Source organism: Carcharhinus amblyrhynchos, chromosome 7, assembly GCF_965287045.1.
Source record: "Carcharhinus amblyrhynchos chromosome 7, sCarAmb.v2.hapA, whole genome shotgun sequence".
Lineage (NCBI taxonomy): Eukaryota > Metazoa > Chordata > Chondrichthyes > Carcharhiniformes > Carcharhinidae > Carcharhinus > Carcharhinus amblyrhynchos.
Genome location: NC_137330.1, coordinates 36,575,620 through 36,593,142, shown reverse-complemented (window position 1 = coordinate 36,593,142; position 17,523 = coordinate 36,575,620). Strand labels below are relative to the sequence as shown.

Sequence of the window (17,523 nt, the reverse complement as noted above, 5' to 3'; positions counted from 1 at the left end):
TTCAGACCAATTTTTCCTTCAAGCATCACTATAATAGATAATCTTGTCACAACTACATTGTTCTTTGAGATCTTGCAATGCAAGAACTGACCTTTCCTACATTACATTAATTACTAAATTTCAAAAAGTGGTTACAAAGTGGATGTCGGACGTCATGAAAGATTAAATATAATGCTGACTTTCTATTCTAGGTTTTCAGCACAGCTCCTTCCCGGAATTTCCAATTATTCATTTTTGAAGGTGGATTGGAGTGGCAGTTATGTTTAACCTTCCTTCCCTTGTTTAATTAAATCTTTCAAACTTGGGTGTTTATATTACAAATCTCAGATCTGTTGAATTTCCTGCCACTTATCCCCATCACTGTTTACACCAATCTCTGCACGTGCATGGTCATTTTTCATGTTGATTGTAATCAGTTCTCGGAGGCAGAAGTCCTTTTAGCAAAATTCCTTTATTTACAAAATCTAACAGCAGTGCACAGAATGGTTCAGAGATTGTCAATTCTAGAAATGTAGTAGCAAACTTAGTGGGTGTAGGTAAGGCACCATTCACCTGTTCATTCAGTATATTGTTGTTTCAGTATGCAAAGACTTTTGACACCTGAGTTACATGAGGTTAAATGTTATGACTGGCCACTGTTTTGACTCCCTTTTTATTTAAGAACTTTGCATCTCTCTCATTTGTTGAGATAACAAATCGTTCTCTGATCCCCATAGTACAACAGTGTGTACAGTCATTTCAAACATGCAGTCTATCTCTGGAGGTATCAGAGGAACTGACACTCTTGGTTAAGTACAAGGCAAAAAAAGATGTCCTTGATTGACCCATCAATTGGATCCTTAATCAGGGAATATTTGCTTCCAAAAAAAATCAAATTAACTTAGGGGCAACTCAAAAGGGGCACCTTCCTAAAAGGAGGGGAACCACCCAAAACAAAAGACAAAGCAGAAAGGAAACTTAAACATCAAATTAAAATGTGAGTAACAGGGTCAATAACACACCCCAGTGGCACAGAAGGCAGCAACAAGGTGGTGCCCTTGGACACCGCAATGCTCCCACTCCAGGGACACCCAGCCGCGAACACAGCCGCGGTAGAGGGGGCAGTCGGGTTGGACGATCTCCTCAATTGCCCGCTGCCTGGGCCTATAGATGGCACGCCTTGCCAGGCCCAGGAATGGGAGGAGGTCCTCCTACTCCTTCTCCCACTCCGCACCAGGTGCCCTTAGATCAGGAGTATGGGGCTGAAGTGCGAACAAAACATCAAAAAAAGATTTTTGAGAAAACTGAAAAGGTTGTGCAGCCTATAGTACGAAACACAGATGTGGTCCACACACTCCACAAGATTGCAAAAAGGGCACACTTGGGAGCCTGTGAACCAGTAAAACATACGGTTGTACTGGACTGCTGCATGCAGCACCCTCTACCCCAGGTCCCCAAGATAGTGGAGGGAGATCCCTCTGCCACCAACAAGGCCTGCCAAGGTGTGTCCAGGCAATGGACACAGTAGTAGAAGGTATGCGACAGCAGCCTATACAGGAAACGCCTCTGTGCGGTAGCAAAGGGCAAGGAGGATATTTCCACGAGATGGCTCAAGCTGTGGATCACCTGACCCGGAGTGGGGTGGTGGGGGGTGGTGGGGGGCTCTAGGCTTGGGGCCAATGTGAAATTCCATCTGAGCAGAGGTATGCTCAGGCGGGATCCCACTGTTAATTAGGGAATTCATACTCCAATAGGCCAATCTTAATGGCTAATTGAAGTCATTACATTGATAATGGATGATTCAGTGATGATAATGCCACTGAATATCAAGGGGTAATGGTTAGATTCTGTCTTGTTGAAGATGGTTGTTGCCTGGCAATTGTGGTGAATGTTACTTGCCCTTTGTCAGTCCCAGCCTGGTATTGTCCAGGCCTTGCTGCTACAATATGTGTTAAATCACAAGAGTTTAGGGCATTGCTGCTCATTTTAAAAATAGTCAATGTTATTTGACTTCCTCCACTAACTCTTCTGCGTAGTTTGGAGTGAAATGCTCATGTACAAATAAACCAAGTTTTTGCAAAATGTTAAAGAAAATGGCCCATGGAATTGGCTTTTAGCCAATCCAGATTAATGGAAACTGGCAGTTATGTGAACTGTTGGATATAATCTGCAGTGTCAAACTAGAAAAAAACCATTATTGATGGGTTTGGAGATCATGGGACAGCAAGAGTGAGTACAGACTTTTGGAATTATGAATGGTAGCTTAAAAGAGAGCTCATTTGTACTATAAAACTGATTTTCTGAACATCCTACAGTATATGAATTTATATATAGAAATCTGATCTATATTGCCTGAATTTCTGGCTTTGCCTCCTCTCTTCTTTTGGAAACCGCTAGCTTCTTTCCAAATGATTTAACAAATTATGTACTCTGCTTTTCTTTGAAATTTACAGAATAAACTGCCAAGTGTAAAATTGTCCCTAGGCCCAACTATCTTCAGCTGCTTCATCAATGACCTCCCTTCCATCTGTTCACTGATGATTGCACAATTCACGACTTCTCAGATACTGAAACAGACCATGTCCAAAATGCAGCAAGACTTGGACAATATCCAGGTTCGGGCTGACAAGCAACAAGTAACATACACACTACACAAGTGTCAGGCAATGATCATCTTTAACAAGCGAGAATCAAGCCACTCCTTGACATTTAATGGCATTACTATCACTGAATCCCTCACTATCAGCATTCTGGGGGTTACTATTACCAGAACTTGAATTGGACCAGCAGATCAAAGGCTAGGAATTCTGTGGCGAGTAACTCACCTCCTGACTCCCCAAAGCCTGTTTACTGTCTACAAGGCACAAGTCAGGAGTGTAATGGAATATTCTCCTTTTGCTTGGATGATCCAGCTACAATATCACTCAAAGCTTAACACTATCCAGGATAAGTTGCTATAGTCCAAGTGGTGGGTGTATAGACAGTGATTTTAGGGAGTGACCTGTAGGGTTTTGACTCAGCAACACTGAAGGAATATCAATATAATTGCAAGTCAGGATGGTGTGCAATTTGGTGGTGAGCCAAAGGTGGTGGTGTTCCTATGATCGGCTGCCCTTGTTCTTCTCAGTGAAGAGAGGTTGTAGGTATGAAAGCTGCTGCATCTTGTAGATGATGCATACTGCTACCATTCTACACTTGTGGGAGACGGAGCGAATGCTTTCTGTGGTGAATGGGGTGCCAGTCAAGCAGATTTGGTCTAGACATTGTTATAGAGTTATAGGGCAGAATTTTCCAGTCGTGCTCATCCCAAGACTGGAAGATCACACCTGAGATCAATGAACCTTTGCATGGTTCTGTCCCGTCCACTACAATTCCCGTGGCAGGCAGGGTGGCAAAATTCCACCCATAGAACCTTAGTGCAAAAAAAAGCTCTTTGGCCCATCGAGTCCGCACCGACAAAAGCTGTGCTAATCCCATATCCTTGAATGTTATGGGGGCGCCACGGTCTCCACAAGCCTCTATCAACTCTGCGCCAGAAAAATCAGTGCAGAGTTGTATAATGTATTCAAATGCTAATTTTATCATTTAAATGGTATTAGTGAGCCTGGGAACATCACTCTCTCCCCCAACCCCTTTCCCTTGAGTAATTCACTCCATCAGGATTTAGTATAGCTCTCCACTTGTAGTGAGCTGGCAGCCTGATCCCACTGAAGACCATCAAAGGCCCCCAGAGTGTCAGGTGCGTGGGTTTTGTCCGGGTGCTCCTATTCCCTCCCACACCCCAAAGATGTGCAATTAGGCTGATTGGAGGTAATAAATTGTCCCTAAATTAGTTTCCCTCAATGTGGAATGCCATAAACAATAGATAAGGGTCATGGGTGGAGGGGGGGGACTGGTAGTGTTAAAATGGCAGCGCGGGCTCGTTGGGCCGAAGGGCCTGTTTCCCGGGCTGTTTTTGTTCTTTGTTCTTTGTATCCCCTGGGAATGGCCAGCCTGGCAATGCCAGCCTCCACCATGGCACTGCCCAAGGGGAGCAACTTGGTAGTGCACAGAGTGTGGGAGATTCATTTTGAAAATCCCACTGAAAAAACCAGTGTGATTTACTCCAGTTTCTATGCAAATTCAACACTTAGAATTTTTTTGGGAGAATTGCCCCCATGACGTTGCAGCCAAGTACTTTAGAAGTTGTATAATTTCCAGACTCCACTACCTTCCCTCTGGACAAAAAGAGTTTTTCCTCAAATCCTCCTTGAATCCCCTAGTTACCCTAAAACCATACTGCCGTGCCTTGACTCCTCAACCAAGGGGAACATCTGTTTCCTGCTCACCCTGTCCATACCCCACAATCATAAAGAACAAAGAACACAGCATGGGAAACAGGCCCTTCGGCCCAACGAGCCCGTGCCGCCATCTTAAAGCATTTTTCCTACACCTCCCTTGACCCATGTCTATGCTTATGGTACCCCCATTGGAAACCAGATTCAGGGGAGAATAATTTAGGGATAATTTGTCACACCAACCAGCCTAAGAGTGCATCTTTGGGGTGTTCATGTACCTCCTCAGCCTTCTCTGCTCTAAAGAAAACAATCCAAGCCTATCCAGTCTCTCCTTATAGCTCAAATACTCCATTCCAGGCAACTTCTGCTGTACCACCCTTGTACAATCACATCGTTCCTATAGTGAGGTGATCAGAACTGCACACAGTACTCCAGCTGTGATCTAGCCAAAATTCTGTACAACTCCAGGATCTAAGCTTCCTAGTGTCCTGCCATTCATTAACACCCTTACCTTGTTACTTCTTCAAAAGAGCATCAATTTGCATTTATTAGGGTTAAATACCATCTGTCACTGTTCTGACCATCCCATCTATATCTTCTGCAACCTACGACCTTTTTATTTACCATTAACCATCTTACCAATCTTGGTGTCATCTGCAAAGTTGCTCATCATTCCCTCGTGTGCCACTGAACACTGGCCTCCAGTCACTCTACCACCACCTTTTGTGTCATATCACTAAGCCAGTTTCAGATTCACCTCACCAAGTTTCCCTGAATTCCACGTGCTTCAACTTTTTCAGTCTCCCACGTGGGACCTTGTCAAAGACTTTGCTGAAATCCGTAAAGCTACATCAACTGGACTTTCCTCATCCACACACATTTTCAAATAATTCTATGATATTTGTTAGACGTGACCTCTCTGACATACTGACTGTCTATAAGTAACCCATCGTTTTTCCAAGTGGAGATTAATTCTCCTTCAGAATTTTCTCCAATAGTTTCCCTACCAGTGCCATGAGACTCACCAGTCTGTAATTTCCTGGTTCACCTCCACCACCCTTCTTGAAAAGTTGTTGGAACTGCATTCAGCCAGATAAGCACACTCCTGACTTGTGCTTTGAAACTCCAAACAAACATTCTCATGTGACTAAAGTGCTCCAACTTCTCATTCCTATCCACCCTTCCTCTAAGTAATAAACTGCCTTATGATTTATTTATGGCTTTGCCTTTCTCCTTTTTCAAAGATAGTGAAACCAAATGGTCCACTTCACTGTGCAGTGAATGCTCCTCTCCTATTACCAATATAAACATGCATCCTTTTAGTTACTGGCCTCATGCTGCAAGGAAACTACAGACTCTTTGCTTACACATCTGATCCATTTCCTTTGTTACATACCATCGTTGTTTGTGTCCATCTGTCTGAAAATCTTGTCTGTCCGTTTTTCTGGTGTCGATTCATCTTCTGGCATCTTCATCACGGACGATACCATTTTGTAAATTGCCTGACACCAAAGCACAGAAATGGTTAGGTTATTTCATATACAATACTTCAACACTTTTACAGTGCACAAAATGTCAAGCCAAGGACTGAACAATCAAATGCTGGGAGTGGGGAGATTGTAAACGTGAGATATCACCTTTTTATTTTATCGAAGGACAATATCAAGCTTTGCTGAAGTGTCAAAATCAGAACTTTTAGGATTTAAGGGTTAATTGTGTTCTGACACGTATGGTAATATACCTTTTCTCAGCAAGGCTTTTAAATCAGCAAAATGAGACTTACACATGATTTTTTTTGCAGAGTGCCTCAGCAGGCAGGAAAAGCAGCTTTGAAGCAGCTGAGCCCAATTATCTTTCTCGGTCATATTTTCAGGCACTTAGTAAAAGAAATGAGGGTGCAGGTCCCACAACTTTACACTGGCAGAGCCCACTCTGCCACAAACTTAGCTTTAAAAGCAACGCCCAATATAGTAAAAATGGAATATCTCTCTTCTCTTCCCTCCACCCGCCATACCCTGGGGACAGTGTCCGGACATGACCCTTTCTCCCAAATGAATCAATTACCTGCACTCCTCTGTCCACCAGGTGCGTGCTATGGGAGACCACGCCAACGCGCATGGATAATGTAATGGGGTGGGAGGGTTGGGGGCATTATCAGGCCCGATAACTAGGCGCTGATTTATTGTAATGGGGTCCCCGATGTTGAATGCTGGGATTCCTGTTATGCCACTGGCAGGGGCCAGGACAACTGTGCCACGCCTTTACAACAGCGCAAAATGCAATTCGGGCCTCTCGCAGGATTTTCTGCTCCAGTCACCGCTTCCATCCGATGGAAATGGGAGCGGAAATCCTCCCCACCTCACCCCTTCCACCGTAGGGAATGCAAAAGCATAAAGAATATGGAATTCAGAAGCATGCTGCACACCCATTCGAGTATTAACATCCTGCAAAAGACTTGGCATCGGAGACTTTGTTGTACTTAACAACACACGAGATAGACTAAAAACCTTCAGGGAAAAAGTAACATGAAATAGATGGGAACACATGGAATATAGAACCACAAAGTTCCAGTTCTCCTCCCAGTATGTTAAGGATACACCGCAGCACCTTCCCAAATGCACCCTCAAAAAGTTGAACATTGCAAGTGTTTGCAGGACAAGCTAATGAAAACAGATTGTGATGAAATGCTTCAATTATCTTCACACTGAAGCACTGGGATTGCTTGAGCCAACCAGTTAAATTCTTCAGGTTAGCAAAGTGCTGTTGGCACACCAGATGAGATTGACTAAAGGCTACGGAAAATCCAACTCTTGTCAAATCGAAGTGTTATCCAGATTTGGCAGCAGCGTTTTGATTTCAGATGAAAGCTCAGTTGTTGAGTTCGGGAGATTAAAGTATTAAAATATAATCTGTAATTTATAATTCAAGTACAGCAGCTTCCTTCGCACAATTAAATCCTGCTACTTCCCACCCACCCACCACTCCCCGCATCGCCACCACCTACCCCCCAAGATGGATGGAGAGTAGAAAAATTGTAAACTTGTCCCTCTGACGTTTTATATTAAAAATGAGGGGTTCGACTCAAATTGAAGCCCACCGTAGTATTACTTCTGCCAACACATGTCCTCGTCCCAATCCAGACTCCACATATTCTCCTCCCACCCTTACCGAGCTTGATAAGATCCAATTAACCCACTCTAGCTTCTAATCATTCAGCTTTCTTTCCTCAACCCCAGGCTCACCAACTTGCCCTCATCCCCTTCAAAATGAACATGAATCCACTTCTCAAAGACACTCCCAACTCTCTCTCTCACACGCTTCCCTTTCTATCAAATTGTTGGAAAGAGGTATTCCTCCCAAACAATACGGCCATGTTCCTTTCCTCAAATATACTCCCAAAATGGCTGCTGCTCTGCCTTCAGCAATAGTAACTGGTCAAAATTTGTTAACACCTCTTGTGATTGATGCTACATTTATTTTTCCTCATTCTCCACAATTGACATTAATGGCACTATTCTCATGGTTCCACTTGGGTCCCTTACATAATATGCTATCCCTGGATGACATTTTGGAATTTAAAACAGATAAGCTCATGGGGACAAAGTAAACTCTGACTTCACCCTTCCATTTACTGCTCCCTCTGCATCTGCTGGTTGAGTATCGAATCATAAAGCATCCCTCAACAATAGTCAAAATATGACCTGCACTTGCATCTTTGCCCTAAGTTTCAATAACTTGGCTTCCCTCAGGCCAAGCGATTGGCCGTTAGATTCTAAGTGGAGTTTCCATCCACATATCCGATTTGTTGCAAAGACCCCTCTCTTTTAGATTTCTCTCCACTGCCAATTCCTTTACCGCAATAACCTGGCCTCTCACACCTGTCTTCATTCTCTTGAAATTCCAGACTTTTCCAAATGTCTGTGCCCTTCCCGCACTCCTGGCTCCACTAGAATTTTGTATCCAATACATTTTCACTTGCAAATATTCTCGATTGGCACAATTTTGAAAAACATAATCTGCCTGGATTAGCAAAGCCACAGCCATGTGCGTGTAACCAGGCTGGTCTACCCAATCTGTGCTAGGCTGGGATTGTGTTTTGGGGAGGGTGGGGGTGGGGAGGAGAAGAGAGGGGCCCAGGGTCAGGGAACACAAGTAGTAACACCAAACTTAACAATGGCATACCTGCACTATCTCCAGCATCTCGCTTCGGCTAATGTATCCATTCCCATCCAGGTCATACATACTAAACGCCCACTTCAATTTTTGTTCGAGCTTCCCTCGGGATGTGACACTAAGTGCAATGATAAATTCTCTGAAGTCAATAGTTCCATCAGCATTGGTGTCAAAGGTGCGGAACACATGCTCTGCAAACTTGGAAGCATCTCCGTACGGAAAAAAGTTTGCATAGATTTTCTTGAATTCTTCTACAGTTAAGTGTCCACTTGGGCAATCTTTAAGGAAGCCCTTGTACCACTCTTGAAGCTCATGATCTGTGAATTCTGTATTTTCTCGCAGGTCCTGAAGCACTTCTGGACGAAGTTTACTGTTCTGCTTTCCCATCCTCTTGGTTTTGTCTCAAACCTACATGAAACAGAAAATGAGAGTGTGTGTTACTTGCAGAATAAGTAACTGTTAACCTGCGGCAAAGATACCATAGTTGTTGTGTCCATTACCCAAGAATCTCAATATGATTAGGCAAATAGAGAAAAATACAAGGGTGGTCCTGTGCTCAAGGTAGTTGAACATGTATGGATTGAGTGAAAGGAGTGTGGGGTTAAGAGAAGGAAAGAGTCAAGAGAAAAAGCACCACAAACGGTGAATATGCAACCAGTCCTCTATTAGCACCATTGCATCCATCATAAAACACTGGAAATACTCAGCAGATCTGACAGTATCCATGGAGAGTGGAAGTGAGTTAACAGCCCTGATTTTGCAGCTGTAACAACTGCTGGCATCCATTCCCTTCTAACAGAAACAGAGAACATCTTCTAGAATCACATGCTGTGGTTAAACACACAAGCCAGAAGTTACCATCAGTGATTCTTTGCTCTTCCAACAGGATGCAATTACGTCACTGCAAACAGAAGTCTGTACAAACAGTTTCAACTCGCATGAACTTCCACTTTTTAAAAACATTATGGCCGGGATTCTCCCAAAAAGTGCCAAATTATATCTCCTATACTGTGCACTATTGAGAGCTCTAATGTGAATCATGATATTTATATATAAAAAAAAAATCAGTGGGTGGGGCCTATTCTCGCTGGAGAAGCCGGCAGCAGAGTGCTGAGTGAGCCCCTGTATAGTGGAGATCAGCATATGGACAGCAGCCCCACACTGCCGGCCTCCTGATCGCTAGCCAATCCCACAATCGCTACCCTTACCGACCTCCCCACTCCCTGACTGCTGGCTTTTCGGACATCTCCATGGCCAGCCTCCACCCACCTCCCCAGCAATCCCCGTCTTCAGATCCATCCTCCCCCCCCTCCGCCCCCCGCCCCGAACTTTCTCCCCGCCTTAATGGCCAACCCTGATCAACCCTTCTCTCCCACTGTCACCAATCCCAAGTGCAGAGTAGCAGCAGGACCACCCACCCCCACCAATTCACCCCCCCATAGGCCCTGCCCCCTCTGCCCCCCCCCCCCCACCTTTTGGCACTGCCTGATGCCCAGTGGACAGTGCCAAGGTGCCCCCAGGCATTGCCATTTTGCCCCTTGGGCAGTGTTGGAGCTCAAGCTGGCAATGCCCAGGGGGCACACCCTCTTACTCCCAACTTCCGGGCCGGGAGTGGGGGGGGGGGGAGCGTGCGTAGTCCCTTTTCATTCCAACAAGGTGAGGCCCCCAGATCCCCATTAGTCGGGAGTTGTTGTAAACTCCACTGGAATTATACACTCCTGGCCGGGCCCACTAATGGATCTGAAATTTGAATTTACAAGGTTGAATCAGCTCCACGCTGATTTCCAACATGGAGCTGACGATGCTAGAATTCCTTGGGGCCCAGCAGGAAGCCCACTATACGGGTCTCTGCTTATGTCTCCTAGCCTGCTGTGCTGCTACAGCAGTGCAGGGAGCTGGGAGAATTGCTCCCAAATGTTGTCCCTTGTCAAATGAGGTGCTGTGTATGGTTAGAATTACTAATGCATAATGCAGCTCGGACAGAGAAAAAAAAATTACCATTTCTGACACATTTCCACAAGCTATGCCTATGATAACTTGTCTACCAGTGAGTCTCGAGCTGGTGTGGATAAATAAAATCATTACCAACAGATGTTGTTGTGAAGAGTCATACTTGACTCGAAACACTTTTTCTCTCCACAGATGCTACCAGACCTGAGTTTTTAGTTCAGATTTCCAGCATCCATGGTATTTTGCTTACCAACAGTTGCTATGTGAAAAAGAATAGGGGCGGTGGTTATGAGCTGAAATTGTTGAACTCAGCGTTAAACACTGACACTCAATAGAAGCTCTAGGGGCATCATCTCACCTTTCATCTGGAAGGTTGTATTGGTGTGGAGATGCCGGCATTGGACTGGGGTAAACACAGTAAGGAGCCTCACAACAGTTACATAAACTGTGTGTGCCTCTATATGCTCTGTTTATCACCAGAACTCTCCACTCACCTGACGAAGGGGCAAACCCTGAAAGCTAGTGGGTTGACTATCAAATAAACTTTAACCTGGTGTTGTAAGACTTCTTACCAGATTGTATTAGAACAGAGCAGGAGACCTAAAACAGCAGAATAATCTTTTCTCTCAAGAGAACAACAGAGCAGTGGGTCCTATGCTGCCTGATTAGTCCTTGGGTTTGTGAAATAGATTCCATCTGACTTTATTAATTCATGGAACGTGGGCATTGTTGGTTCGGCCAGCATTTGTTGCCCATTCCTAAATGCCCTTGAACTGAGTGGCTTGCTAGGTCATTTCAGAGGGCAGTTAAGACTCAACCACATTACTATGGACCTGGCATCACTGGGCAGCCATGAATTATCCAGTACAAGACACATACTGAAGAATTCTGTTGAATAGGACTCAGGAGTGACTTTTCCTCCAAAGCTACTAATTGCCAATTGGAGAAAATATATTGCAATTTATCTTAATTGGAAATTCAAATTGAATAAACTCTGTAGAAATGAAAATCATTACGCTAGTAATCTGTCAGTGACAATTCCACGCTAATTTCATTGTCACTGATCTGTGCTCCATAGCACTGATAAATAAACTGACAATAATGCTATTTCATCCTCCCCACCTTGCAACAGAAGTTAAAGGCATAATTAAAGCAAGAATGTTATTAAACCATTTCTATGATGACTCAGGTTTCTGTGATTACGTGTAAGCATTGTGGTTACTACTCCTCAGCTGTCAAATTTGGAAAGATTATATAGTTTCTTCAGTTAATTATCTTGAAGGGTGCACAAACTAACCCCCAAGGGAAATAGGAAATTCTGAAAATTAGCACGACTGGTTTTTAAATTTGTATGCATTTAAACAGAACTACCTATTTAGGCCCCATTCGGATCACGTGTACAGAACTATGCATAGTTTTATATATCACCATCAGTGGTCCCTTGCTCACCCAAAAGGATACACTTATATCACTGCAAATGTAAATCTGTAGAAACAGTTTCAACTGACACGAACTTCCACGTTTAAAAAACATTTTGGCCGGGATTCTCCCAAAAAGTGCCGAATTATATCTCCTATCCTGTGCAGGGCTGAGAGCTTTAATGTGAATCACCTTATATATTAAAAAAAAGTCAGTGGGTGGGGCCTATTCCCACTGGAGACCAAAGCAACATTGGCATTGGAAGTGTTGTACGATTCACCAGATTATTACCAGGGTAATTTTTATGTAAACAAAGACAAGGTTTCCACTTCTAGAAGAACCAAGAGAAAGGGAGATTTTGAAAGGAATTGATCTTGGGTGGGGTGGGGGAGGGGGGGTGGGGGGGGGGGTGGAGAGTGGTGTGTAGGGCCAGGTTATTCAAAGCTTTCTTCAGGTAACATCAGTTACTTACTTTTATTTGTTTATGGGATGTGAGCATTGCTGGCAAGGTCAGCATCGATTGCTCATCACTAGTGATTCTCAAGAAGGTGATGGTGAGCTACCTTTTTGAACTGCTGCAGTCCATGTGGCGTAGGTACACCCATAGCTCTTGGTGCTAAAGGCGTATCGAATATGATCAGCCATCATCATCATAATCAATGGAGCAGGCTCAGGAGGGCCAAATGACCTCCTCCTGCTTCTGGTTTCTATGTTTCTCATCCAAAATGACAAGTCATATTTTTGGGAAAATTCCGCCTATTATCTGCAAAGTATAATTCAGTGAGTATGATTAAATTAGGCTGTTGCTTGATGAGTATGTGACACATCTCTTCTAATTTTGGCACCAGACCCCAGATGCTAGTAACAAGGACTAGCAGGGTTGGGTCTGCGGCTGTCATTTCCGGTTCTTAGGCTTGATGCCAGATGGCTCTTTCAGTTTCATTCTGAATATATTTCTAGGCCATCTGAGGCCATTTAAGAGTCAACCACATTGCTGTGGATCTGGAGTCACATGTAGACTAGCTAAGGATAGCAGGGATGGCACAATGGTTAGCACTGCCGCCTCAGAGCCAGGGATCTGGGTTTGATTCCAGCCTTGCGTGGATTTTGCATGTTTTCCCCATGTCTGTGTGAATCTCTTCCAGGTGCTCCAATTTTCTCCTACAGTCCAAAGATTTGCAGGTTAGGTTGATTGGCCATGCTAAATTGTGCCTTAGTGTCCCAAAATGTGTAGGTTAAGGGGATTAGATGGGTAAATGCATGCTGTTACAGAGATAGGTCAGGTGGCAATTCTGGCTAAGATGCTCAGACGGGGAGTCAGTGCAGATTTGATGAGCCAAATGGCCTCCTTCTGCACTGTAAGGACCCTGAATTATATAATTCCTGCCCTAAAGGACATTAGTGAACTGGATGAGTTTTTACAACAATTTACAATGGTTTCATGCTCAATGTCAGTCTGAGTTTTTAAATTCTACCATCTGCCCTGATGGGATTTGAACCGAAGTGTTACCCTGGGTCTCTGGCTTACTAATCAAGTGAAAATACTACTTGTGCTACTGCCTTGCTACTCCTCCCTATGTTAGACACTAACTGCTCAACTGCAAAACCAACTACAACATAGTGCACAAACCACAACATGATAACCACAGAAAAAAATCTCTGTCCTGAAGAGTCCTGCTGATACCCACCACACCTCTTAATTGGAGTTATCCTTGCATTTTACAGAGAAATCTTGAATTTCTTGATAAAGCAACAGTCACTGTATACTAATACATGTGACAATAATAAATCAAATCACTCTTTTCCCCCCAAACTGCCAAATTTGGTTCAACAACCCTGTGGTGAAATCAGCAAATAAGCCAAGAGCAGCCAAGCTGAGATGCAAATGATGCAAGGTGGAAAGAACAGAGTGCAAAAGGTAGGAAGCAGTCATCTTGTGCCATCTGAATATTTGTTTCAACAACAAACCTAGGAAAAGGCACTCAATTTGAAAACAGAGTTGTGAATATGAGAGATGGTAATAAGTTTCACACCAGGTTAAAGTCCAGCATGTTTATTTGGTAGCAAAAGCCACTGAGAGATGAGAGATATGCAGAGTTGTAAGTACAGGAGGTGCTCATTTCTTCAACTGCTCAAGTACAGGAATCATCTGAAACAACTTTGATATGTAGGAATAGTACAAATGCCTCGCAGAGCTGATGGAGGACAGTCAGACCAGGTCAAGAGACCTCTCTAGTTCATCAATCAAGAATGGGAATGCATGGAATAGATCCATGAGAAATGTACAAAAGTATTGCTGGAAGTCTTTTTTCACATGTGAAGAACGCTTTACGTGCATGCAAAAATCAGTGTTGCTATCAAATTTTCATTTGCTTTTGAACTTGCAATGCATGAAATAAGATCTGAGGCACCAATGTTGATCTATATATGATGGATTCTAATCTTACCCAAGTACATCAGAGATCTAGGTCTGCAGACTAAATCACAAACTAATAATCTCTTTATATCCATGATTTAGATTTCAGTGTTAATGGTGTTGTGTGTAATTATTTTATTTTGGTCTCATGAGAATTCACAATGCAAAGTCAATCTTTGAACATAATCTTCAATGCATTGCAAACCCAAAGCAATTAAAAGAAGTGTTTTTAATGTAGCCTTTGTAGTTTTAACCCTGCTGCCAACATATGGACAGAAGGGGAGATGATCGTTGATGATTAGTGTTCAGCACAATGTCCAACTCCTCAAATACGAAGCAATGTGTCCACATGCATTAAGACCTGGACGACACTGAAGCTTGGGCTAATAAGTTGCAAGTAAAATTATAAAAGAAAAAGCCTATAAAGTTGCCAGAAACAGTAACAAATCTGAGGATTAGCAGCATTTTAAAATATAGCAAAAGAAGGCCAAAAAACTGATAAAGGGAGAATAGAGTATGACTGTAAACTAGCAAATGAAGAAAAACTAACAAACAAAGGAAATGTTTGACCAAGACAAATGAGAGTCCATTACGGACAGAGTCAGAGAATTTACAATGAAGAATTGAGAAACAATAGAGAAGCTCAATGTATCTGTCTTCATTGAAAGAAGTCTCACAACACCAGGTTAACATCTTCACTGAGAAAGATGCAAGGAATCTCCCAGAATGTGAGAACTAAGGCAATAGAGAGAGTAAGGAATTGATGAAATTAGTATTAGTAAGGTCAGTATTGTAGAAATGAATTGTACTGTAGGTTGATAAATCCCCAGGACCTGATAACCTACATTTCTGTTGAAAGAGGTTGCTGTGGAGATAGTGGATACATTAGTGATCAACTTCCAACATTCTATACACCCTGGAATGTTTCCTGCAAATTGGAAGATAGTAAAATGTCAGCCCACTATTTAAAGGGAGGCAGACTTGTTAACCTTACATCAATAGTAGGGAAAACACTAGAAACTATTCTAAAGGATGCAATCAAGGGACAAGGTTAACAATGATCCAATTGAACTTTATTAACATTGTGAATGGGAAAAATCACACCTGACTAATCTGTTGGGAGTAATTTCTGAGGATGTTACTAACAGAATTGACAAGGAGGCCTCAACTCCACATTCCACCTGCCCCCGATTACCCTTGGCTCCTTTGTAAGTCAAGTATCTATCTCAGTCTTAAATATATTAATTGACTCTATCTACCACTCTCTGGGGAAGAATGCTCCAAAGATTCACAACCGTCTCGAGCAAAAAGCTTTTCTCCGATCTCAATCCTAGAATGAAAGGCCCATCATTTTTTAAATGTGTAACTCCCACATGAGGGAGAACATCCTTTCAGCATCCACCCCGTCATCAAGATTTTCAAAGATGAGGTGATCTCATTGAAACCTACAAAATACTTAAACGGGAAAGTTAGACAGATAGGTGCAGGAAACATGTTTCCCCTGGGGGTGTGTGTGTGCGCGTGCGTGTACATATGTGTGTATGGCACCATTTCAAAGTAAAGAAGGAAGCCATTTAGGACGCGATGAGGAGAATTTTAGTGTTTACTCAGAGTTGTGGATCTTTGGAATTCTCTACTCGAGAGGTCTGTGGAAACCATACGTTTAAAAGCAGAGATTGATAGATTTCTAAATACCAATGACAGAAAACGATGTGGGGTAAAGACATTGAGGTGGATGATCAACCAATAATGATTGTATTGAATGACAGTGCAGACTTAGACTGAATGTCCTATTCCCATGTTGCACACAAGTACCAGGCAATGACCACTCCAGCATGAATGAATTGACCTGTCACACTGGAAGTGTGCATCTCAAAAGTCAACATTTCCCCAGCACTCAGTTTCTGTTAACCCATCTACGCGGGATTTAAATTTACTGCAGCCTAACATTTCCCAGGGTGCTATCGCTAGGCAGGAACACAATCAGCCGGGTCCTGAACCTGAGCACAAGTACAAAATGCATCATTTAACAAAAGTGCGAGATTAATTATGTAAAGTGAAAAAAAGGAGTAGCAAATATGTCCCCAGCAATAATCCCAGTAGTTTCATAAGCAAAACTGCTCCTACGGAGCATGCAAACAAGGCAGAAGTTTTTTTTTGTTTTAAGTCACATCTTATCTCCCTCTTCTATTAGCTTCTGTTTTACTTGGGGTTGCCACAATGCAGGTTGATCACCCTTTGCCATCTCTTCCTGTCTGTCATCCATTCCTCTTCCAATTATGGGCAGCACTGTAGTTAGTGCTGCTGCCTCATAGCTCCAGGAACCTGGGTTCAATTCAGCCTTGAGCGACTGCGTGGTGTTTGTATATTCTCCATGTATGTTTCCTCGATTTCCTCCCACAGTTAAAGCTGTGCAGGTCAGGTGGATTGGCCATGCTAAATTGCCCCTTAGGTGTCCCAACATGTGTAGGTTTACTAGATTAGCCATTGTAAATATGTGGGGTTACAGAGATAGAGCAAGAGAGCTGATGCAGACTTGATGGGCAAAATTTTATGGCTGATCTCATCTGTAAAATCCCACCCAAGGTCTGCCCCTTGCCCACTGATTCCTTGACAGGTGAAATGGTAAAATTCGGCCTGATGGGTCAAATGGCCTCCTTCTGCACTGGAATCCTGCCATGTTTAATCCTCTCACCACTTTCTTTCTATCTAGTCTATGGCCTTTCTCCTTCACCTCATCTTTCTGGCAATCTTATTTCCATCACTCACCTCATTATATTTCCTCTCTCTCTACAACAGGTAACAATACCATTTCAATCTCTTCTTGGCTACTTTCAATGTTCCCACATCACATTTCCCTCAATATATTTATTTTTTATCCACAGGTGAAAAATTAAGCAAAAATGCAGAATACTTCAAAGTCTTGATTTGCTGGTTTGAAATGTAGATCCAATTAGGGGAGCCTGTAACATTAATCAGTTTATTCAAGGCCAGGAGCAGCAAGAGCTGGAAAATGAATAATCACCCTGTCTATTAAGTGTGCAAAATAATAACATTATAGAATTTTGTACTTGCTGCAACATCGACGGAAACTTTCTGTACGTTTAAAGGAGAGGTTTAAGGGAGGAAAATTTCAGCAGAAAGAAAGCTGGCTGAGTTTAGTTGCATAATAATAAAAGAAAATTGCTTTTATAAAATGTCTTACCCCAAAACATCAAGCAAATGAAGTACTTTTGATGTGTAGTCAACTGTTGTAATGGAGGAAATGTGGCAGCCAAATTGTGCTCAGCAAACTCACAAAAACAACAA

The 17,523-nt window shown here is 42.9% G+C and overlaps 1 protein-coding gene across 2 annotated transcripts in view; it reads right to left on the bottom strand.

Annotated features, from left to right (window-relative positions):
* The window catches only part of LOC145344881 (hippocalcin-like protein 1), a 59,812-nt gene that overhangs the window by 1,975 nt on the left and 40,314 nt on the right, over positions 1 to 17,523 (bottom strand). For both annotated transcript variants that reach the window (XM_080192152.1, XM_080192150.1), the window contains 2 exons: positions 8,439 to 8,837; positions 5,653 to 5,758 (listed from right to left, as the gene is read on the bottom strand). In XM_080192152.1, coding sequence (XP_080048278.1) covers positions 5,653 to 5,758; positions 8,439 to 8,816 — 484 coding nt within the window. In that variant the 5' untranslated portion in view covers positions 8,817 to 8,837. The remainder of the gene's footprint in view (positions 1 to 5,652; positions 5,759 to 8,438; positions 8,838 to 17,523) is intronic.